Raw genomic sequence first — 25,386 nt, 5'->3', positions numbered from 1 at the left:
TGCCTAAGGAAGTGGATAAATGGCACCATCTGAAACAGCCACTCACCCTGGATAAGCAGGTGGAGAAGATCAGTTACAGGTAGGACCAAACTCATTATAAGGAATACCATCACAGTAAAGATGTTTCATTCTAAATTTTAGAATCCCATATTAGCTCACTTAGGTCAAGAAAAATTCAAAGTAACAGAAACAGGAAAAACAAGTCCGTTAACCCCTTGGTACCACTACAGTTGGTTTTGAGGTCTCTTTTAAAATGTAAAACTAAGGACATAAGGCAGAACAAGCCCTCTTTGATCTCTCTAGTCACCATTTCCAGGGCCAAAGAAGGGATTGTAGAAATGTCCCAAGTTGACCCAAAAAGCAAGGTCTGGAGGGACAGGAAGCCCATCTTATGGCTAATTGCCATCACCTGGAGACACCCGACTCTAGCAGTCTTCGGCATCACTGGAGATTGTTAACATGGCTAATCAGATGTTAATTGAATGCACAGGAAAAGGAAATAAATTCCGCTTCTGAAAGGCAGCTGGAAAGGGCTTGGACTGCTCAGGCTCAGATTTACATTCCAAAGCAGTTCTGAGGCCAAACACACTCCCTGCCGGAGCAGGAGGAAAGCCCCTCTCCTCTCCTCTCCTCAGCTTTACTGGAAAACATAACTCCCGGGAGGGAGGGTGAGGAACCCACAGCTTACTAGGCGGCGCCCCGATGTCCCTCAGGAAGTAAAGGCGAGACAAAGGACGCCGGCTCCTGGGGCGTCCCTAAATTCGAAGCCAATCCCTCTTCCCATATATTACCTCCTTTAAAGGACAAGGAACACACCTACCTCCTCAGGATCTCTGGGGTGAGGGTGGGGATAGGAAGTATTTCTAGGGGCGCCTGGGTGGCTCAGTTGGTTAAGCGACTGCCTTCGGCTCGGGTCATGATCCTGGAGTCCCCGGATCGAGTCCCGCATCGGGCTCCCTGCTCGGCAGGGGGTCTGCTTCTCCCTCTGACCCTCCCCCCTCTCATGCTCTCTGTCTCTCATTCTCTCTCTCGCAAATAAATAAAATCTTAAAAAAAAAATTAAAAAAAAAATCCTTATGGGGTAGGAGCGCCTGGGTGGCTCAGTCGGTTAAGCGACTGCCTTCGGCTCAGGTCATGATCCTGGAGTCCCTGGATCGAGTCCCGCATCGGGCTCCCCGCTCAGCAGGGGGTCTGCTTCTCCCTCTGACCCTCCCCCCTCTCATGCTCTCTCTCGTTCTCTCTCTCTCAAATAAATAAATAAAATCTTAAAAAAAAAAGAAAAGAAGTATTTCTAGTTACTCAATTCATTCAGTGGTTAAGTATTTATTTTGTGGGTGCCAGACACTGATCTAAGCGGTTTACATCCTTAATTCTCACGATAATCCTGAGATCCGTGTTATTAACCCCACATTTCCTTCTCCACAAAGGGGGGCAAGAGGCGCAGAGAAGAGCAGGAACCTGCCCAGTAAGCGGCAGCATCAAAGCACGGGTCTCTAATCCCCAGGCTGTGACCCCAGGGCTGCCGGCTCCCCGGGGACGACAAGCCCAACCGGTCCCCAGCCCGCGCGCGCCCCGCGGTTCCCCCGCGGGCCCCACGCGGCGGCCGCCGCCCGCCCGCGCCCCCTGCAGCGGGGAGCGCCGCCTTCTCGCCGCTCCCGCGGGGCACGTGGCAGGTGCGCGGGCGCCGTGTCCCCGCCCCCCCGCCCCCCGCCGGCCGCCCGGCGCCCCGCAGCGGCCGGGCAGGTCGCGCAGCCTCGGCGGAGCCCGGGAAGCGCCCGGGCGAGAGGAGGAGCTAGGGGCACCGAGCGGGTGGAGTCGGGAGCCCGAGAGCGGTGGAGGCGGATTTCCTGGGCCCGGCTCGGTGGGGCTACTATGGCGTTTGGGAAGAGTCACCGGGATCCCTATGCGACCTCCGTGGGCCACCTCATAGGTAAAGAGCGGGGCAGGGAGACGCCAGGGCAGGCTTTGGGGACCCGGGGCCCTTCCCGCTTGACTGCATTCCCGGCCTCGTCCAAGTTTGAGGCAGCCCTTCCCCTCCCCCTGCAACTTTCGCAGAGCACCCGAATCCCTCCCCACCCCACCCCCCTTGGGGCATTTCTTTAGGGCTGACTCCCCTTGGAACCCCTCCTCAAAATCTGCCTCCCTTTTGGTGCTTCCTGGGGCGTGGAACCGAACAGGTGAACCGCGCACGGGATTCAGGTGAGGAGCGTCTGGGCCTGTGCAAGGGGAAAGGGTAAACTCCGAGCCAGGGAAAGTGGTTCGTCAAGCGCGCTGCCCGCTGGAGGGCCCGGTGTGGCTGTGTCTGTTTTACCGGAGAGGGAGAGACGTGACTTCACTGTGACACGCAGGTCCCTTGAAACCAGTCCTCGCTGGCGTCGAGCCCTTAACAACCTGAGTCACTTTTTCTGGGTAAACAAAGAGAATGAAAATGCGCAGCACTGGAGTGAAGGAAGCGGGGAGCCGGGGAGCGGTCTGGGGTCACAAGAGGGCTCTGGAGCGACCACGCAGGTATTTGCCCAAGTCCTTCCTTCCGTGGCTGTACTCTGAATAACGTCGTGGGAAGCAGAAACCAGGGACCGGACTGTTTTTTACCAGCAGCGTCTCCCTTCTTCCGCCTCGCCTCCAAACCCGCCTTGGGAACCGGGTGTGGCACAGTGCCCGTGGATGCCAAGCAGAGCGGATAATGTCAGGAACTTAGTGGGGTGACAAAATCCTGAGAACCTGGTGGTTACAGTAAGAAGACTCCGATTTGGACAGTCTTGCCTGCAGCTCGGTTAACAGGGAACACGCCACTCGACCTGACCCTTGTAAGATTCCCCCCCATCTTTAGAAGTGGGTGAGAGTAACTATCACTAAGGGGGAAATGCTTTCTAAACTGTTGCCGGCTGTATCCCTATTGGATATTAAAATGAACTTTGAGTGGAAATAGATTCAGATTGCCTCTTCATAGGCTGATGAATTATTTAATGCTGTAAATATTTGCTGTCAGCTATATGCCTGGACCTGGATGAGGCAAAGATGAGGCATGGTCTCAACCCTCAGGGAATGTGCGATCTTGTAGGGAAGAGGGACACAGGTAGTAACTACAGTACGGTACCTTTGCAATACAAGGAAACCACAAAACACTCAAGGGATAAATTTGAAGGGTGAATAGGAGTTTTCTAAAATGGGAAGGTGGGAGGAAGCACAGGGAATAGAGAGCAGGGAATTTGGCAGAAGGAACAACAGTATGTGTCTAAACAACAGTTAGCTTTGTCCATGGAATGCCAAATTCAAATAGCTTTTTTCCTAGATTGGAAGCAGGCTAAGCTTTGGGGTTCACCCAACCAAACCCTATTCTTTGTTCCTCTTCATTATCCTTTTTAACTTTCTCTCCATTCCCCCTAGACCTCCTGTTTTCATGCTGAGGATCTTCTCCTTTCATGAAGGAAATACATTGAGCTCATTTAGGTTGTGTTCTTTTACTCTTCCCAGATGGCATTTTGTATTCTTAAGGAGAATGTGTGGAGAGGGGAAAATATCTAATTGTTTGATGGGGTTCCAGGTGCAGAAGCATTCAAGTCTGCCTAGTGCAGCTTTGGTTAGTACAGGTGCTGGGAGTGACCTTGCTTTAATGCTCAAGGACACAGACAATTTCAGTAGTTCTGATCTCTCTCTTTCTCGACATGCCCCCCCCCCCAAGAATAAATGACTTAAAAAAAACAAAAACAGACATCAAATAACTTAAATTTGAATGCTAGTTCTACCTTGTACTGGCTGTGTAGCCTTGGGTAATTTTCTTAACTTTTCTGAACTTCTGTTTCGTCATCTATAACAGTGGGTTAAATGAAGTTGCATAAGATAAAATACTTTGCACTTGGGTTTGTAGGTGGCCGCTCAATAGGTTCTTGTCTTCAGGGAGACAGGCCAGCAGACAGAGATTTAGCCGACCCATCGTGGCCCTACAGCCCGATGTTGTGCCTGCAGCTTTTATAATAGATCATTCATTACTGCTGTAATGGCAGCACTCTGAACTTGAGTTCTGATTGATTCCGGAATTACTGGGAATTGCTCAGGAAAAAAAAATCTCTTTGCCTTTTGGTAATATAAACTTAATGATACTTGCTAGTGAACCCCAGGCAGATTATTTCAGGAAGACCAGACATTTTTTATTCTGTTGTAGCTCAGACTCAACACAACAGCTTTTTCTTTGCAGAAAAGGCTACATTTGCTGGAGTTCAGACTGAAGATTGGGGCCAGTTTATGCACATCTGTGACATAATTAACACTGCCCACGATGGGTGAGTACAGTGTGTGGTGCACGCATTTGCCTCTGATAAGAAGCATCAGAACCACAGCACATTTTCTCTTAGACTCTGGTTTTCTTGTTGAGTGTTTTCATCCCACCTTGGACACCACTATCTTTTGAAGACATGTCTGGTTGAAACATAAAGACAGCTGCTTATTTCAGCATGTGGAATATCTGAGAATGCATTATCATTTTTCTCTTTGCCTTTTCTTTAATAGTTTTTAAATTTTGTCTTTGGGAAGCTCCAATTCGTTTTTCTTTAAAGAAAGCAGAATTGTTTCCTTCTTTAGAAATTCCCTCTGCTCTGATAGCCAGTATTTTATGCTACCGTAAGTGAAAAATACTATCCAAAAGCTCATGAACTGCTGGTGGTGACCTGTCCTGGGCAGTTGTCATTATTAACCAGGAAATAATGAAGCAGTCTTTTTTTTTTTTCTCGTTATAAGACAATTTTTTCTTAATGTCAACTCGCCCACCTTCATGCTGTGTTCTTCAGTGATGTGCTGTCTTTTGTTATACTTTTTAAACTTTAGGGAATTAAAGCTTTAAAAAAAATCAGTAAGGCCAGGGGAAAGGGCGCAGGGTTTGAAACATGGCGGACAACGTGGACCAGCAACAAACTACCAACACTGTAGAAGAGCCCCTGGATCTCATCAGGCTCAGCCTGGATGAGCGAATTTATGTGAAAATGAGAAATGACAGAGAGCTTCGAGGCAGGTTACGTGCTTATGATCAGCATTTAAATATGATATTGGGAGATGTGGAAGAAATTGATGAGGAAACATACGAAGAGATATATAAATCAACAAAACAGAATACTCCAGTGCTTTTTGTCCGGGGAGATGGTGTTGTACTAGTTGCCCCTCCATTAAGAGTTGGCTGAAACAAAGAATTTATCATGTATGGAATATAGGAGCTTTTGTATGATTGCCTTTTTAAATGTAGAAGACATTCAAAAGAGAAACCTGCGTAAATTTTGATATTAAGAAATGACCAAGGATTCTTCCACTCCTGAAACAAGTTGATTTGCGGATAACTAAAAAATTCTTAAGCTAAAGGGCATTTTAATTTTTTTCCAACCCTTTCAATAAATGTGATCACCAAGATGCAGAACTTTTTTTTTTTTTCAGGAATTGATTTGTTCTGTTGTTTTCTCAGACAATTTCTGATTTTTTTCCTTTAAATTAAATTTGATGTTTCCTTTTTTGATATATTTAAAAAAAAATCAGTAAGGCCAACTATTTGTGACTTTAGTCTGAATTACAGGTTGTTATAAAGGATACAATTCTGTTAATTATCCTGGGCACATTCAAGCGGTAACTGATAGCAAAAAGATTTGGTCTAGTTTATGCTGGTTGTTGACGAAGAAAACATTACACTTAATTGTTGACTATATTAATTGAGTGTATTAAGGTTAGTACTTTAAGGTGTTTATGGTGTTTTCCCTATAATCTTGGATCCTCTGAAACTTTTCTTCATGGATAATACTAATTTTTTCATTGATAATACAAAAAGGAATCTCAAAGTAAAGTTTTTCCTTTCAAAAAAGTATCTTTATTCTTAAACCTTTCTAAAAGTTTAATACTAGATTCTATATGTGATTTTTTAGAAATATAATTATATATTTATAATAGTTGTAATTCTATGTAAACATGTGTAATTGTCATATAATAAAAATTCTACCCATGCAAACACAGACAAAATTGGAAGGTAGTATGTAAAAAGGATTTGTATTCTTTTTTCAGTTTTATTGAGCTACAATTAGGATACAGCGCTGTATAAGTTTAAAGTGTATAGCATAATGATTTGACCTACATGTATTATAAAATGATTACCACAATAAATTAACATCTGTCACCCCATATAGTTTCAAAAAAAATTTTTTTTCCTTGTGATGAGAGCTTTTAGTGTCTACTCTTAGCAACTTTCAAATATACCATACAGCAGTGTTAACTATGGTCATCATATTATATCTTATGTCCCCAGGAGTTACTGATCCTATAACTGGAAGTTTGTACCTTTTGACCACCTCAAAGTAAATTTCGATCCTCTACTTTTACATAAGTCTTTCTTTTATAATGTAAAATGGTAGTCTATTAGAAGCTGACCTAATTAGTCATAATTCCTCCTGCATCACCTACCCTGGAGGGTGCTCGGGAAATAGTCTTAATCAAAAATGGTAACCTTCATTGTTTTGGGAATTACATTTCCTGTAAACCAGTTTTGTGCATTGATAGAGGGTTAGGGATATGAGTGCATTTCACATGTAGTGCTTTCTAGGTAATACTATTATGTAAATACTCTACTTGATTCTCTCAAGGGAGTAGATAGTATTGTCTGTCTAGATGTATGAGGAAACACGTGTGAGAAATTAAGTAATCTGCTCAAGCAGAATCAGGGCCTTGGTCTTCTCTTTAGCCACTTCTCTTTCCACAATGTACATTGCTTTTCAGAGACCACTTATTTTCAGCAATGCCTAAATTGATGATTTCACTGTATTTATTGCTGTAGGCCAAAAGATGCAGTAAAAGCTTTGAAGAAAAGGATTTCGAAAAACTACAATCATAAAGAAATCCAACTCACCTTGTCAGTAAGTACTTTTAATGTTATAATCAAGACCAGGATTTCCTAAGACGTAGACACATCTTTAGTTTTTGGTTAAAAAAAAATATTAGCAAAAATCTATTTTGAGTATGAATTAAAACTGAGAATTACAGAATTGGGAGAGTTTTGCTGATTGTCATAGCATTTTATTTTGTGGAAAGAGTGTGTTCCTGGAAAGTCAGCTTTTCCTGGTCAGGAGATGGGAACTGGTAATACAAAACTTGTAGATACTGAACGAGTCAAGAAGTCTGTGTATGTGTTACCCATGAGGAGAACTGAAGTCTTGAAAAATGCTTCCCTGTCAGCTTTTTACCTTACTTGAACAGCTCTGTGGAATTCTGAGGTGCTGGCAGCTCCTTAAGTTTCAACCAAGCTCTCCTGTGTAGTATAATTTGGAGACCGTTCTTTGTTGATTTAAACAGTGCTGTACACCTTATTGTCTGTGACTCGGGTGTGGGCACTTATTGGATGCGTTCCCGTTTTTCCCCTCATCCTCGGCCATATGACATCTTCAGTCATTTCGGTGAGTTGCCATTTTTACTATGGTATGTTTTGCCAGCCCTGCCTGATGCCTGAGAGTGAGCCATATGACATTCTCATTTCTCCCGCATGCCTTTGTTTACCTCAGCCAGGCCCCAGGCCACAAGGTTAGGGCCCTAACCAGCCAGCATCACCCTCCGCTGAGGGACTCGGGGAGTGTTCATCCAGAGGACTATGGGGCTGAGGTACACACAACTCCAGTGTTTGAGTTTCATGGGGAAGAAAACTCACCTCTTGCTTGGAGATTAACAGAATGAGAAGAAATGAATTAAATGGTCTTGACACTATCTCTGAAGAAACCCCTCAAGTTAGGATGTGGACATAGTTTTAGAGGCCTTTTCCTCCTTTACCTCTTTTTTTTTTTTTTTTTTTTTTTTTTTTTAAAAAAACCTCTCCCTTGTCCTTTATTCATAGCAGCCACCTCAGGGGAGGTCCCACCCTTGAGAGATGAGTAAGCACTAAAGTAGAACTACCAGAACCATGGGTCGATGATGGGGGAAAACCCTTTGGTACCTAATGGATGCTCTTGACAACCCTGTGGAGTAGTTCTATTCTTAACTCTGTTTCACAGATGAAGAAACAGACTCAGTGAGGTTGTGGGGTTTTCTTTTCCTCCATTATTTAAGAGGCATAGGCAAGATTTCAACTCAATCCTCAGATTCTAAATCCCAGGCCCTTACGCCATACCACTTTGCTTCTCAGAATGGATCAATCTCCTCTGAAGAACGACTGTGTTTCATTGGTGTCTTCAACTCCTTAGTACCTGGTGCAAAACTCAGTACATCAGTGTATCAGGGACTGAGCCGATTGTCCTTCAGCCCCCATCCCACTCTCCTTGTATCCAGGAAGACTCCAGGGCTAATGGAATGTAATGTAGAATTGGGATAGAAAGCGATGTAGCTGTGCCCTAAAATGGAGGGGATCTAGGCTATCTCAAGGCTGCTGAAGGTTTGGAGAATTGACTGAAGAAGATAAGGATGGAAGATGAATTTACACCACCTATGTTTATTCTGTTGTTTATTCTGTATAGTGGGTGTGTCTTTTTCTTGTGGTACCCAGCCTTCTTGGCATTTCTGTGCTTGCTTCTTACCCTATCTCTCTATCTTTCTCTATCCTAGTTCCTTCTTCTGATATTGAGCTGGGACCCTTTCCTGAGGAAGCGGCGTTATTCTAGAGTGTTGTCTCTTCTGGCCCTCCATTTCTCTTTGGGTCCCCATTCTTCTTCCCTTCAGGTAGTCTGATCTCTCAAGCCATACTAGCTAGCTGTACCAGCTGCCCGTTCCTATTACCTGCCCCACCTCAGATAACTGTACATCTTCCACCTTGTGTTTTCCATGCCAGAATGTGAGAACAAACAAATCTAAAACCTGTGCCAAAATAAGGGGGGGAGAGTCATGGGTTGGGGATCAGAATAGCTCCTCACTGTTAGGGTCAGAGTTCATTAAGGTACCTACTTCTTGGGTTTTCTTTAAATAGGCCTTTGACTCTTGATAGCCTCCTGCATATTTGCCCAGTCCCCTCACTTCTGACTACTCACTGCATTGCAGAGGTGTTTTTGGCTTCAGAATGGACTTTAATATTAACTTAAGCAAGACCTAATTATGAGAGAAGTGAATCACAGAAAGAATCATCCAGTGTCTATCAAAGCAATTAAATGTTTACCAATCAGTTCTTTAAAAATGAATCTCCATATATGACACTTCCATTTCATTACTCTGAAGTGATGAGAGCCTGTCAAAGTCAATTATAAATGTTCTTTGAATTATGTGTCATTTGGTTTCTCCACGGACCTGTTAGCCTTAGTCAGGTATTTGATGGGATTGGACTACACTGTGATTTCCTACCATCAGTTGGTGGAGAAGTTTTGTCAAGAAGCCAGTAGTTTTATTTTTTAAAAAGCAATTTGTTACCAAGCTTCATAACTCTTAGCCAGAGGCTAACCCTTTGAATGAGTCAATTGTGATAAGTCTCAGCAAGACATATTATCATTGTCAAGTGGAAAGCTGTTGAACAGGTTCCTGGAAATCAATTAATTAATAGGCCTTTGTGGACCACCACCTAGGTGGTGAGCTGTAGGGGCTTCAGAATTTGTGTAGTATGTGTCCATTCCTCCACGAGCTCATTGTAGAGTGAGCTCATCCCCTGGCATGGCCATACCTTGGTGGGGTCTTCAACTCTAGATGGCCCCAAAGCCTGGTTTACTGTGCTTGGTTCAGAAATTTATTGCAAGAACTAAAACTACCAAGTGGCTCCTTTTCCAGTCTTTCTAAGAAGAATACTTATATCAGCTAAACAGATTCTCTCCTGATAGGAAATTGTCCATGGAAACAGATGATCAAAATAGTTACCATTTATTAAGGTCCTGCACCATGTCCGCCTCTTCATATGCATTATATTTCATTAGGCCTTACAAGAAGTCTCTAGAGGGAGATATTATGGCTCATTTTGCAGATGAGAAGACTGAGGCTTAGAACGATAAGCAGCGTCCGAGTCCAGCACAAACAGAGATTAGTGAGGCCTGAAGTCTTACTCTCTTTAATCTCTCTTGGTCCCTTGGGTTCTAGGTTCCCTATCCCCCCTGAGATTATGGTGTCTTGGTTTTCCTATTTCCAAAGATAGGTTATCTGAACACAATCTGAATACCTAAATCATACCAAAGCCCAATTTCAAAATGTGTAAAAGCAACATATTAATTCTTCCAATTTGCCACAATACTCTGTGGACTCTGGGGTGAAAGAGGTACCGGTGATATAATGAAAGAGGTGAGCTAGAAGTAATTAGTCCTGAAATTCTAGCTTCCAGTGGGAAAACACAAAGGGCCATGATTTGTGATCTCCAGATGTTAACTTTCTCAGCATTTCATGTTGATGCTCTGATTTTATGCATGTAACCTCCTGGGAATGTTACCCATTACCATAAAATCTCAGTGATCCAAAGATAAAAATTGGTTTGTGAAATATTTAGCAAGAAACTCCCCATTCGTTTCACCATTAGAGAAAGTGAGACTTGGAGGCTGTCTTGCCTAATGAGACTGCCTAATGGGTTGGATGAAGTATTTCTGTAAATTCCCATTGAACTAGGGGTTCTTTTCCTCTCCGTATTTCACCTAATAACTCATCATAATGCATCCAGCAAAAGTCATTCATTATTCAACTTTTCAACTTAACTTTCTCTGAACAACTTGCTTTAAAATATTCATCTCAATAGGTTTGGGATTTTGTTTTTATTTTCCTTCGCTTTAAATATTTCCTGTGTTTCAGGGGCGCTTGAGTGGTGCAGTCAGTTGAGTGTCCCTCTCTTGGTTTCGGCTCAGGTCGTGATCTCAGGGTCTTCAGATTGAGCCCCGCATTGGGCTCTGCACTTATAGCAGAGTCTGCTTGAGATTCCCTCTCCCTCCGCCCCTTCCCCCCACTTGTGCACTAGCTCGTGCACTCTCTCTCTCAAATAAGTAGGTCTTTAAAAATCAATATTTGCTGTGTTTCAGATAACTAGCCGCATGTGTTCAGTTTCTGTATTTTCTGCTTGCCTTCTTAGCCACATTGCCCTTAAAACTGCAGCTCTCATACCTTCTTTTTGTATTGCCCTTCTAGTGACACAGTACAGAGCAGGGTGGAGCATCCATTTTCAGGGCTGCTTTTCTGCAGAGATGATCATACCTCTCCTGGTTCCATTATGGGTTTCTGTGACCTCTCTACTTGAGAAGTGGCAGCACGGAAAATGGAGTTTTAACTTTGTTTTTAGATCACTTGTAGAAATCTGCTTTCTGCATGCAGTTCTTCAATGCCAGCTCCTTTCTTCTTAGCCTTACTTCTGCTCATGTTGCTTAATTGAAAATGCCCCCCAACCCTAATGACCCCACTAACTGACAAACCTAGCTGTGTTTTTCTCCATTCACATCCTTTGCTGTTTTGACACACGATCCTTATAGAAACTGCCCTCTTTTGACTTTCCCAATGTTATGTTCTCTATATTTTATGCTTCAGTTTCCATTGGTTGCTCTCTGGTTGCCTTCATGGAGTTTCTTCTGGCCGATGTGATAGGTGAACCCCCAGTGTTCTAGCCATTCTTCCCTGCTCCTCACACGCAGCCTTGGTTTCTCATGTTAGGCTCCCTCCCTCCTGAACTGCAGCTGTGCGTGGATAGCTCCGTTAAACATCGCTACTTGAATGTCCCACCATCTCTTTTGCCTTCATCATCTTGGGCTGCTATTACAAAAATACCACCTACTGGCTGGTGTAAACAACAGACATTTACTTCTCACAGTTCTGGAGGCTATGAAGGCTAAGGTCAAGGTGTCAGCAGATCCAATGTCTGGTGAGAGCCCACTTTTTGGCTTATAGGTGGCCTTCTTGTCATTGCATCCTCACACAGCCAGGAGAGATCATCTCTTGTGCCTTTTTATAAGGGCACTAATCTCATTCCTCGGGGCTACACGCTCATGATCTAATTACTTCTCAAAAGACCCACTTCCAAATACCCTCAACATTAGGGATTAAGAATGTCAACATATGAATTTGGGAGGGACACAGACATTTAGTCCATAGTACTGTGAAACTCAAAATATCTAAAATTCAACTCATCGGGGTGCCTAGGTAGCTCAGTTGGTTAAGCCGTATGAATCTCAGGGTTGTGAGACCAAGCCCCGAGCTGAGCATGGAGCCTGCTTAAGATTCTCTCTCTCTCTCCCTCTCCCTCTCCCTGTGCTCCTACCCTGCCCTGCTCTCATGCTCGCTCTCTCTCAAAAAATAAAAATTAAAAATTAAAAATAAAATTCATCGCCTCATTTTTACCCCAGACCAAGCCTGCAACTCCGTCCACTTCCAAATTTCCATCCAAGGTGCCATCAATCTGCAGAATAACAGCGGCATAACATTCAGCCATCCTTTTCTTTTTTTTTTTTTTTTTTTTTTTAAAGATTTTATTTATTTATTTGAGAGAGAGAGAATGAGAGAGAGAGCACGAGAGGGAAGAGGGCAGAGGGAGAAGCAGACCCCCTAACGAGCAGGGAGCCCGATGTGGGACTCGATCCCGGGACTCCAGGATCATGACCTGAGCCGAAGGCAGTCGCTTAACCAACTGAGCCACCCAGGCGCCCCAGCCATCCTTTTCTGCCACATGTCAGTTGTACAGTTCTGCCTTTGTGATTCCTGTCTTTCCTTCCCTTGCACCCATATCTCCCTGGTTTAGGCCTTTCTGCCTTGGTTCTAGTGGGTCTAGGACTAGTAGGTCCCTACTGGATTCTCCATCCTTCCGGGTCCCCTTTGTAGAGTGCTGCTTGAAAACCTTCCTAGAGTATTACTTTGCAGTCCTTAACCTTTCTCTCAAGTTCAGAATAGAGGTATGATGGTGACAAACTAACAAGAACCCTTTACTGGCTTCTTAGTTCAGTGGCCAAACTCTTCCCATTCACTGCCATGCATTTCTCTACAGTCTGCATGATGCCCCTCCATACTTTATCCACACCACCTTCTCAGTGTCTCAGTCTGCCTACATGAAGAATCCCCTACAAACCACAGTACTCATTTTCCTCCTGATAACTTAAATGCTTTGTCATTCATTCATTCACTCATTCATTTAAATACCACTTACCTGCCTGGAATATAGCTCTATACTCCTTTGTACTTAGCTATTATTTAAAGGCCAGCTTAAGACCACCTTTCACTGAAAGTCTTAAGACCACCTGGCCCTAAATTATCACTTGGTGATAATTTAAAGATTTGTAACGAGGATGACTCTGTAATTTATCATCCAGACCATTCCTTCATGCCTTACATACTTCCTCACATTCCCAGAACCTAATGCTTTGCCATCGATTTTAGTAGACACTAAATCCTGTTTAGTTGGAATGCTGGTGGAAATCATTACTTAGCAATTTTTACCTTATATTTAGGAGGTGGTTTTTGCCAGAGATATAATTAAATTTTAATTTTTCTGTCTAATTTAGCTTATTGACATGTGCATGCAGAACTGTGGTCCAAGTTTCCAATCTCTGATTGTGAAGAAGGAATTCATTAAAGATAGTCTGGTTAAGCTTCTGAACCCCAGATACACCTTGCCATTAGACATTCAGCATAGAATCTTGAATTTCATCAAGGTAAGTCTATTGTATGCTTTATGGGATGGTAGACCTCTAAGATGGGAGCTCTAATTATGTACCTCCCAATAGGCTTAGTGATCCTTTACAGACCTAGGATCAAGCCAGAGAGCATTTTACTCTTTCATTCTCCGAGTCATAATAATTTCTTGGTATGGCATGGTGCCCTTTTTCTGAAGAATTTGTAGTTATCTTCCTACTTCTCTGTTTCTATCTTATTCATGTCAGGTAAGAAAAAGAGTAATGTGTACATTTATTTGGCAGACAAACTATGTTCTAGAGTACACAGCGGACTGCTTTCAAAGTTATTTGGCAAAGGAACTACTGATGGTATTTTAGAATCTGTCTATTAATTCTGGATTCAGTATAGCAAAAAAAACAATACCTATTCCAGCCTTTCTTTAAAATGCTGAGGCATGGGAATTTGATGATTAAAAATATATTGTTTTTCTAGTCTCTGAAAACATACATTTTTGTCTGTGACATTCAAAACCAGCTCTCTGAGTAAGATACATAATTGTCAATCTCTCATTTTCTGTCACCAGCTTAAAAATTGTGTTTTGATTTTGCTGCTGTTTTAACTCTGGACCCATCTCTTGAATTCAGACTTGGTCGCAAGGTTTCCCAGGAGGTGTGGATGTCAGCGAAGTGAAAGAAGTGTACCTTGACCTTCTCAAGAAAGGTGTTCAGTTTCCTCCCTCAGATGCAGAGGCTGAAACAGCAAGACAAGAGGTAGGATGACTTTCTTGAGCTCATACAGAATTAGATAGTATATTAAGTCTTCTCTCTTTGAAAGGGACAACCCTGCCTCTGTCCAATCTACGCAAAAAGATGGATTTATGAGAAGGCCATTGTAATATCTCCTAGAATAACCAAGCCACAAGAAGGTTGATGTTCACTGGATCTTTGAAACAACAGAGAACAAACCACTCAAATATGACTTGTCTCTCATTGCAGACTAGCTTTTCCCACATAGTAGATAACATAGGTCTTAAATTTTCATGTTAGAGCTTTAGCTTTTTCAGATTCCAAGCTCAAAAACCTTGGAAAAGGGACCAATCTGGGTTGGTTTCCTACTTCAGAACAAATTAACTGAGGTCATGTAAGAAGATGGTGGCTCCATCTGGAAATCATTTGGATAGAGCAGAGGAGGGGGCAGTTTTCAAAAGAAAGGTGTCATGCTAGACAGGCAAGGGTCTCTACCACGGGGAGTCTTGTATTAATAATAATTTTTGCAAATAAGGTTTTGAACTTGTAATACTTTGAGTACTAATTACAGTTCAGCTCTTAACTCTGTAATTTCCATAAGTGTGAAAACAGGCATTCTTCCCTTCTGTAGATTGGTGAGTCCTGGCTTGATGGAAAAGCAGTTCAGGTGTATACCAGAAGTCTCATCTTTGTGGAGGTTTTGTCCAGAAAGCTAACTCTTCTACTTGTACAGTTTGTTCCCTGGCCACTAGCCACCTGCCCCAACCTCGTACCTGCCATGAGTCTGTTCACCATGCCTCTTTTAGTCTTTCTTTCAAGGCATAATATAGTGGTGGTGTAGGACCTTGTTACTCAATATGTGATTTGGGGTATATATAATATGGAAGCTTGTTAGGCATATTCCACTGGAATCTACTAAATTAAACTCCTAATTTTTACAAGACTTCTAGGTGACTTCTCTGGACCTTAATGTCAAAACTCTGGCCTGAGCCCTGTGCTTCGGGTTCTCTGCTCAAAGTTGGCAATGAGGAATTGACTTTGAGAGGCATTCCTTAGGGGAGAAGGAGGTATCTTGCCAGTTGTGGCCTAAAAAGACTTGATATGAATTGACTTAGCATTTCTTTTTAAAAACCTAAAGAGAGGGCAGCAATAATCTCACGTGGCAATTTATCTTGCAGATCCTTGGATAAACTAAGGGCACTTTATTAAATTGTAATTTAGTTACTAATTATAAAAGCCACCTTTTATTGAATACTCACTATATTACGTGCACACTATTAGCACTCTTCTCAAAAAATGCTGGGCACATAGCACACTTGATGATTGACTCTGGGCCAACACCCTCTCCCCAGGACCTTTGGTTGAGAGAAGTGATTGAGCCATCTAAGTGGAAAAACTGGGCTTGGGGTGGCTGTGTTATTCCAGTAGTAATATTTCCATATTTCACATTGATAGGCCACTCAGATCTCCTCGAATCTACCAACCTCTGTTCCTACCGCACCAGCTCTTCCTTCTGTAATTGTTCCCAAGAGCTCTACTCTTACACTGGTCCCAGAACAGGTAACAACAGTGACAACTGTATTTATTGATGACTCACTCTAACTTATCAGCACTTCATATACAGTTTATTTATTCTTCTTCTTTTTACTTAGTGATTTATTTGAGAGAGAGCATGAGTGAGCATTCATGCAGGGGGAGGGGCAGAGGGAGAGGGAGAATCCCAAGCAGACTCCATGCTGAGCAGAGTCTGACATGGGTCTCGGTCTCACAACCCTGAGATCATGACCTTAACCGAAACCAAGAGTTGGATGCCTAACCAACTCAGCCACCCAGGTGCCCCTACAGTTTGTTTATCCTTCTTAACATTAGGAGGTGGAGGCACATTATCACCTTCACTTTATAGAGGAGAAGACTGAAGCTTAGTGATAATATGTGACTGATCATAGTTCAGTTCTAAGTAGAATGAATCCTATGGATTCTGTCTGATTCTAAAGCCCAAGTTCTTAACCACTGTCCTTGGTTAGTGGCTTTGTCATTGTGGAGGCTGGGCTGTGGAATGGATTTTGTATCAACCAACTGATTCCTGTTACTCCTGATAGGACTGTCCATATCTCGTTTCAGGGAGCTCAGTAAGTGGTAGCCTTATTACTAATATTAATTGTACCAACTGACTTACATTTACTTTTTTTGTTTATATCTGTTTATCAGAGGTCCAGCTAATCAGTTATTATTGACGCTTATTTATGTTCTGCTGAAGGAACTGTCATTTGACTGTATTATTATTCAGTATTCTATAAAAATCCATGTGATTGATTCCTCTTAGAATTCAGTGCAAAAAGAAAAAAAGTGTTTTTCTTGATTTTTTTTTTTTTCCTTTTCTAACACCATGGGAACTAGAAAATGCTCTTTTTTTTTTTCTATTGGTTTTGCCACTAACATTTGCCATTTTGTCTAGGTTCCCACTATAGTCACCTTCTCCCTTCTCCGTATTGGTTCTAATCTTTTTTCCCTTCACTTTTAACTTTCTTAGAGCACATTTCTAGCATAAATCTAGAAATTTATTACATGAGATCTCAAGTCCTTTTAGAAGGTAACAGATTGTACATTTATAAAACAATTAGATATTTACATAAATCTGAAAACATTAAATTTCGCAGAACCCTTTTCTCTACTAGCAAATATCTCCTTGGTAACAGAAAACAAGGTAACCATTCTTCGTGTCACACTTGTGATTGTGTTGCTCCCCACAGATTGCAAAATTGCACAGTGAATTGGATATGGTGAAAATGAATGTGAGAGTGATGTCCGCCATATTGATGGAGAATATTCCTGGATCTGAAAACCGTGAAGACATAGAGCTTCTGCAGGTGTAGTATGATTTCAGGAGCAGTCAGTCACACAGTCTTTTAAGGTGTCTTCTATCTCAAGGCTCTAAGAATAACTTTAATATTATCTAGTTCATCTTCGCTGATATCTAAACTTAACAAGGAGATGCAGAGATGACTTTAACACAGACGTAATCATTATTTAGACATGGTTCTTACTCTCTCACAATAAATGATTTAACTACATTAATTTAAATTTATGATTTAATGTAGTTAAATCATTTATAGCCTTGGTTATATACAATCTCTGTTAGTCACTAACTGTTTTAAATGTACAAGTTGCCTTTATATCCATCCAGTCAGCAAACATACTGAATAACAACAATGGTGGTAAAGAATATAGAAGCAAGGAGTCCCCAAGGAACTTAGGTCTAGTGAACAAGATTGTTTTGTCAACAACCAGTTTAAATAAGTGTTGTAGGTGCTGTCATAGCAATTTGTTTATCATACATTGGGATCAGTGGTGGGGGCAAGGAGAATTCTGAAGGTTTTTGGAGAGGGTTAGATGAAGGCAGTACTCATGCTGTGGAGGAAGACACAAGCAGTGCATTTGGACCTATAGGAGCATGTGAGGAAAAGCACGAGCGGTTCATTATTACTGAAACCATGGCCCTCCCAGACGTTTCCCTGTGTCTGTACATCCATATACATTTCCCTCTAATAGTTCTCATTCTCAATTTTAGATTTCAACATACACTTTAACACATTAACTTAGAGGGGGGGAATCAATTTGAGTCTTTTTCTTCCTGAACAAGTTATAGAACCTAATCCTATTTTTACGTTTCTCTGACTCCCGCTCCTGGCTGCTCATGTTGCTGTTATCTTTCCTTTAACTTAGACTGTTAGTAGATAACATTTTTTCTGCTCATTGCTTATTTGAGAAATAGTAAATTGTAAAAATTTCCTCTTTCAACATTACTACTTGAATATTCCTGCTATGTCATTGAATCACTACTAGTGGTAAACTTCAGGTGTTTGCATGTCCAAGATTGTCTTTTTTCTGCCATAATAAGTGCTGATAGTTTGGCTAGACACAAAATCCTCAGTGCAAAATTCTTCAGTCCTTCCAAAATACTGCTTCATTGTTCTCTTGTACCCAGTGGTGCTGATGAGAAGTATGAGGTTATTCTGATTCTTGAGTCTTTTACAGTGTTTTTTTTTTCTTATTGCATTTATGAGTTCTGTTTATCTTAATATTTCTGCACTTTCACTATATGTCTAGGGATATATGTGCACATATGTGCATGTCTGTGTTTCCTTTATTTATCCTGCTTAGTACTTGATAGGCCTTTTTGCTCTATCGCTATCTGGGTATTTTAGTTTTAGGAAATTCTCAGCTCTTCAGGTATTTCTTTTCTACCATGTGGTCTCTTCATATGCAACTTTTCTTAGATGATGAAACTTCCAGTTGTATTTTTCTCATCTCTCAACTTTTTTTTTATACTTTTCATTTCTTCCTCCTGTTGTAGTTCTAGGCAAGTTCCTCCATTCCATGTATTTCTCTGAAACTTGCACCTCAGTTAGTCTCTTCAGCTCTTCTAATGAACATTTTATATCAAAAACTTTTCCCAGGGCGCCAGGGTGGATCAGTCGGTTAAACGTCTAACTCTTGATTTCGGCTCAGGTCATAGTCTCAGAGTTGTGAGATCCAGCCCTGCATAGGGCTCAGCACTCTGTGGGAAGTTGGCTTGAGATTCTTTCCCTCTCCCCCACCTCCCCCTCTTTCTCTCTCTCTCTCAAATAAATAAATCTTTAAAAAAATTGTTTTCTTAATCAGTTTGGATCTTTTTGTAACTTTTTTTTCATGGATGTGCTTTCCCCTTCTGTCTTTCTAAGGATAGTAATTATTTTTTGGCTGCTTTTTCCATTTGCTCTTTGGCTTCTCCTTCTTTGAGTGGAAATTCTTCATCACTTCTTTCAGTTATGTTCCTCAGGTATCTGCTGGATTGCAGATAGTGAGCTCATTTTTGTGTGCAATTCCCTGGCAGCAGCCTGCATTCTCTGTGACCCAGCCCAGCTGTGCCAGGGGAAGGACATAATCACAGTGGCATGTGCTTGGTACCGTTTTCAGAGTGTGTGGGATTGGCAGGGAATGATGCTGGGTGGGATATGTTGATAGCTGGTCTTCTGAATTCTATGCTTCCTACTTTTCTTGCATGCTACCAGTAACTGGATATAATATCCCATGTCTCTGCCCCCACCTGCATTGCTCCCATCTGGCAAGTGATACTCCTGTCTCAGCTCTCTGGTCTCAAATGGGGAGAGAGGTGTGGGCCTGCTTGTGCTGCCTGGTTGTTCCACTGCCATCCCTCAGCTTTCTCTTAGCTGCCCCTTGTGCCATCTTGTCCTAGCCTTCATAGTCTCTACGAATGGACATCCTTCATTCTCCTTCCATGTTCTGCAGCAATACTCCTTGTGGGCAGTCTTAGATGTTCTGGATTATGCTTTCCCCTCATCCAGGAGTTAGCAAACTCTGGCCAGTGGGTCACGTGCAGGCCTTTGTCTGTTTTTGTGCCTCCTATGAACTCAGAATGGTTTTTAAATTTTTAAAAGGTTGTTAAAAAAAAAAAAAGTTCAGGGGTGCCTGAGTGGCTTAGTCAGTTAAGCGTCTGCCTTCGGCTCAGGTCATGATCCCCGGGTCCTGGGATCGAGCCCCTCATTGGCCTCCCTGCTCAGTGGGGAGTCTGCTTCTCCCTGTCCCCCTCCCCCTGCTTGTGCCCTATCTGTTTCTCTCACAAATAAAATCTTTTTTTAAAAAAAGTTCATTTTGGGCACCTGGGTGGCTCAGTCAGTTAAGCGTCTGCCTTCAGCTTGAGTCATGATCCCAGGGTCCTGGGATTGAGTCTCATGTCACGTCCCTGCTCATCAGAGAGTCTGCTTCTCAGTCTGCCCCTTCCCCCGCTCATGCTTGCGTGTGCACGTGCTCTCTCTCTCTCTCAAATAAATAAATAAATCTTTTAAAAAATTTTTTTAAAGTTCATTTCTTAAGCTATATCTATGCAGGCCTACTTCCAGAGATCACTAGAGAGTCAGATACACCTCCTAAGGAACTCTACACCACCCTGCACCCACTATTACTGGATTTGAGTTTGTGGTACATCTCAGGTACCCAGGAATAATAAGAGGATTTAAAACCACAGCTTAAGAACATAAAGCCCCAGGTGAGGAGTGGTAAGATCTGGTCTGTACAGGTTATTGAGGACCTTCTATACCATGCCAGAGTGGGCTTTCACTCTGATGGCAGAAGGGAACGCTAAAGAGATAGAAGTTGAAGGGCGATATAACCAGATAAAATTTTTAAAAGATGCATGTGGTGACATTGAGATAAGTTCTAAAAAGCAAGACAAAATTCTAGGAAACAGTTGAAGACATCATTTACCACTTATACTACATTCTATGTGTGGGAAATTACTTCTGTGGTCAAATAAGTTTGCAAAACTACCTATTATATTTCTCCTCTTGGAGGTTCATAAGCTTCTTAGTATAGTAAAGGTGCCTGAGAGTCTTTATTTAACCCAACATTTACAAACCAATTTGACCAGAGAATCCCCATTTGCTGAGCATGTTAACACCCTACAGAACATCAGCCTTGAGAAACAAATCAATATTTTGTATCAGGGGCTGTAAGTTTATTATTTTTAGAATATTTTATGTAGGAACCTTCCATCATTTTGCTAAGGATTCTTTGGGTTCTTGGCCTTGGACAGATCATTTAGGATCACTGGACTTCGTTTCTATATGTATAAAATGAAGAGCTAAGAGGATACTTAACAAACAAAGGTAATATTAATATATGCTATTAGGAGATTAAAAAGAAAATTAATCATTAAATATCGTTCCTATGTAGTAATCCTGTTTTGAAAATCCACAATTGAAGGCTTTTACAGATAATAAATTTTGTGACTCATGATGTGTAACAAGTGTTTTAACTAAAATTTAAAAATTAAATATCAAAGTAAGACTATGAAACAGGTAGTATTTTTCAGAAATGGCCACAGCAATATTTCTGGTGCCATATGGTCTTTACAGGCCTTCCAGAGCTTCTAAAGTGACATGATTTACGACTTTTCTCCTCTCTTCATCTATCTGCGGCAAACAATCCCTCATTAAAAATGTACGCTGGAGATAGGCGGAGCAAGATGGCGGAGGAGTAGGAGACCTGGATTTTGTCTGGTCTCAGGAATTCAGCTGGATAGGGATCAAACCATTCTGAACACCTACAAACTGAACAGGAGATCGAAGAAAAGAATAGCAACAACTCTGAACAGAAAAGCGACCACTTTCTGGAAGGTAGGACATGCAGAGAAGTGAATCCGAGGTGATATTTGGGAGGATAGACGGCGGGGGAGGGGCCTCCGTCAGCCGCTTCTAGCAAGTGATAGAGCCGCCGAGCACAAAATCAGAACTTTCAGAAGTCTGCTCCGCTGAGGGACGTCACTCTGGTGGCTAAGCTGGGGGTGGAACCCACGTGGGACAGTGTGGTCTCAAGGCCCTCGGGGTCACAGACCGGGGATGCCTGAGTGCAGCAGAGTGCCCAGGGATTGGAGCAGGGAAGCTGGCTGCAGAGACAGAGCTGAGGTGCGGGCGCTCACCTTGGGGTTGTCATAAACCGTGATCCACGGCACAGTCGGGCCACTGTTCCTCCAGCAGGGACCCAACAAGCGGCAGATCCGGGGAGACTCACCTTCCTTCCCTGGGAGGAGCAGTGCAGTAGCGCACTGCAGGGATCTGCTGGGTTTGGAGACTCCACACCGAGTCGGGTGCCAGGGATAGAAACGCATGGTCACAGGCCGGTTGAGCACGGAGTGCGGCCGGAGACCGGAGAGACAGGAGTGACTGCTTTTCTCTGGGGGTGCACTGAGGAGTGGGGCCCCGAGTTCTCGGCTCCTCTGGGGCGGAGATTGGGAGGCCGCCATTTCACTCTCGTCCTGCAAAGCTGTACCGAAAGCTTGCAGCGAACAAAAGCTCCCGAGCAGATTGCTTAGCCCAGACCTGGCAAGGGCGGGGCAATTCCGCCTCCGGCAAAGACATTTGGGAACCACGGCAACAGGCCCCTCCCCGAGAAGATCAGCAAGAACAGCCAGCCAAGACGAAGTTTACCGATCAATGAGAATGGCAGAACTCCAGCACTAGGGGAATACTGCACATAGAATCCAAGGCTTTTTTACCATGATTCTTTAGTCTTTCAAAGTTAATTTTTTTTTTAACTGTCTTTTTTTTTTTTCTTTTTCCCTATTTCAACCATCATCTTATCAATCCCTTTTTTAAAAAACATTTATTTTTCATTTTTAGAGTCATATTCTATCCCTTCATAGTAGTTACCCTTATTTTTGGCATATATATATAAGTTGTTCTCTCTTTAAAATTTTGAGATAGTTTCTTCTAACAGATCAAAATATACCCTAAATCTCTAGTGAATGGCTTTGTTCTAGTCTCCTGCCTGCTCACATTCTCTCCCTTTCTTTTTTTTTTTTTTAAGTCCTCTTCTTTCTTTTTTCAAACAACTTATCAATTCCTTTGATAAAATTTTTTATAATTTTCATCTTTACAGTCATATTCCATCCCTTCATCATATCAATGCTTATTTTTGTACATATATAAGTTTTTCTTTCTTTAAAATATTGGGAGGCACTTTCTTCTAACTGACCAAAATACACCCAAAATCTAGTGTGTGGCACTGATCTATGCACCAGCCTGATCATATGAGATCATATTCTGTTTTTTTTGTTTTGTTTTGTTCTGTTTTTGTTTGCTTTTATCTTTTTCTTTTTTCTTTCTTTCCCTTTCCTTTCCCCCGGCTTCAGGTCTTTTCTTATTTGTTTAGAGTATATTTTCTGGGAACATTGTTACCCTGTTAGCATTTTGTTCTCTCATTCATCTATTCTCTTCTGGACAAAATGACAAGACGGAAAAAATCACCTCTACAAAAAGAACAAGAGGTAGTACCGACTGCCAGGGACCTACTCAATACGGACATTAGTACGATGTCAGATCTAGAGTTCAGAATCATCACTTTAAAGATACTAGCTGGGCTTGAAAAAAGCATGGAAGTTATAAGAGAAACCCTTTCTGGAGAAATAAAAGAACTAAAATCTAACCAAGTCAAAATCAAAAAGGCTATTAATGAGGTGTAATCAAAAATGGGGGCGCTTCACAGACATATTCAGAACATTCCATTCCAAAGCAAAGGAATACACATTCTTCTCTAGTGCCCATGGAACAGTCTCCAGAATCGATCACATCCTAGGTCACAAATCAGGTCTCGAGTGGTACCAAAAGATTGGGATCATTCCCTGCCTATTTTCAGACCACAATGCTTTGAAACTAGAACTCAATCACAAGAGGAAAGTCAGAAAGAACTCAAATACATGGAGGCTAAAGAGCATCCTACTAAAGAATGAATGGGTCAACCAGGAAATTAAAGAGGAATTAAAAAAATTCATGGAAACCAATGAAAATGACACAACTGTTCAAAAGATTTGGGATGCAGCAAAGGCAGTCCCAAGAGTAAAGTATATAGCAATGCAAGCCTTTCTCAAGAAACAAGAAAGGTCTCAAGTACACAACGTAACCCTACACCTAAAGGAGCTGGAGAAAGAACAGCAAATGAAGCCTAAACCCAGCAGGAGAAGAGAAATAATAAAGATCAGAGCAGAAATCCATGAAATAGAAACCAAAAGAACAGTAGAACAGATCAATGAAACTAGGAGTTGGTTCTTTGAAAGAATTAACAAGATTGATAAAGCCCTGGTCAGACTTACCAAAAAGAAAAGAGAAAGGACCCGAATCAACAAAATCATGAATGAAAGAGGAGAGATCATAACCAACACCAAAGAAATACAAACAATTCTAAGAACATATTATGAGCAGCTATATGCCAGCAACTTAGATAACCTGGAAGAAATGAATGCATTCCTAGAGCTGTATCAACTACCAAAACTGAACCAGGAAGAAATAGAAAACCTGAACAGATCTATAAGCACTAAGGAAATTGAAGCAGTCATCAAAAATCTCCCAAAAAACAAAAGCCCAGGGCCAGATGGCTTCCCAGGGGAATTCTACCAAATATTTCAAGAAGAATTAATACCTATTCTTCTGAAACTGTTCCAAAAAATAGAAATGGAAGGAAAACTTCCAAACTCGTTTTATGAGGCCAGCATTACCTTGATCCCCAAACCAGACAAAGACCCCATCCAAAAGGAGAATTACCAATATCCCTGATGAACATGGATGCAAAAATTCTCACCAAAATACTAGCCAATAGGATCCAACAGTACATTCAAAGGATTATTCACCATGACCAAGTGGGATTTATCCCTGGGCTGCAAGGTTGGTTGAACATCCGCAAATCAACCAACGTGATAGAATACATTAACAAAAGAAAGAACAAGAATCATATGATCCTCTCAATAGATGCAGAAAAAGCATTTGACAAAGTACAGCATCCTTTCTTGATCAAGGTACATACCTCAATATCATAAAAGCCATCTATGAAAAACCTACAGCGAATATCATTCTCAATGGGGAAAAACTGAGAGCTTTCCCCCTAAGGTCAGGAATGCGGCAGGGATGTCCACTATCACCACTGCTATTCAACATAGTATTAGAAGTCCTAGCCACAGCAATCAGACAACAGAAAGAAATCAAAGGCATCCAAATTGGCAATAAAGAAGTCAAACTCTCACTCTTTGCAGACAATTTGCTACTTTATGTGGAAAACCCCAAAGACTCCACCTCAAAACTGCTAGAACTCATACAGGAATTCAGTAAAGTGGCAGGATATAAAATCAATGCACAGAAATCAGTGGTATTCCTACACACCAACAACAAGACAGAAGAAAGAGAAATTAAGGAGTCGATCCCATTTACAATTGCACCCAAAACCATAAGAGACCTAGGAATAAATCTAACCAAAGAGACAAAGGATCTGTACTCAGAAAACTATAAAATACTCATGAAAGAAATGGAGGAAGACACAAAGAAATGGAAAAACGTTCCATGCTCATGGATTGGAAGAACAAATATTGTGAAGATGTCAATGCTACCTAGAGCAATCTACACATTCAGTGCAATCCCCATCAAAATACCATCCACTTTTTTCTAAGAAATGGAACAAATAATCCTAAAATTTGTATGGAACCAGAAAAGACCCAGAACAGCCAGTGGAATGTTGAAGAAAAAAAAAAAAAAAAAAAAGCTGGCGGCATCACAATTCCAGTCGTCCAGCTCTATTACAAAGCTGTCATCATCAAGACAGTATGGTACTG

The 25,386-nt window shown here is 41.9% G+C and overlaps 2 protein-coding genes across 6 annotated transcripts in view; both read left to right on the top strand.

Moving 5' to 3' along the window:
* Positions 1–1,719: 1,719 nt before the first annotated feature.
* The window catches only part of TOM1L1 (target of myb1 like 1 membrane trafficking protein), an 82,455-nt gene continuing 58,788 nt past the window's right edge, over positions 1,720–25,386 (top strand). The window contains exons 1-7 of one of the 5 annotated variants that reach the window (XM_064582849.1): positions 1,720–1,930; positions 4,196–4,280; positions 6,800–6,878; positions 13,377–13,526; positions 14,133–14,258; positions 15,690–15,794; positions 16,985–17,101. In XM_064582849.1, the coding sequence (XP_064438919.1) occupies positions 1,873–1,930; positions 4,196–4,280; positions 6,800–6,878; positions 13,377–13,526; positions 14,133–14,258; positions 15,690–15,794; positions 16,985–17,101 (720 nt within the window). In that variant the 5' untranslated portion in view covers positions 1,720–1,872. Of the gene's footprint in view, positions 1,931–2,243; positions 2,808–4,195; positions 4,281–6,799; positions 6,879–13,376; positions 13,527–14,132; positions 14,259–15,689; positions 15,795–16,984; positions 17,102–25,386 lie in introns of those variants that run through there. The other 4 variants (XM_064582848.1, XM_064582850.1, XM_064582851.1 and 1 more) reach the window with 4 other exon arrangements.
* Positions 4,300–6,220, top strand: LOC123854147 (U6 snRNA-associated Sm-like protein LSm3). The gene has a single exon (XM_045889184.3). The coding sequence runs from the start codon at positions 4,881–4,883 to the stop codon at positions 5,169–5,171; it is 291 nt and encodes a 96-aa protein (XP_045745140.1). The 5' UTR covers positions 4,300–4,880; the 3' UTR covers positions 5,172–6,220.

The sequence above is a fragment of the Mirounga angustirostris genome, unplaced genomic scaffold (assembly GCF_029215605.1).
Source record: "Mirounga angustirostris isolate CCGP_5_RB_7025 unplaced genomic scaffold, mMirAng1.0.hap1 SCAF_17, whole genome shotgun sequence".
NCBI lineage: Eukaryota > Metazoa > Chordata > Mammalia > Carnivora > Phocidae > Mirounga > Mirounga angustirostris.
Note: the sequence above shows the minus strand (reverse complement) of the source record. Positions and strands in the feature narration are given on the sequence as shown.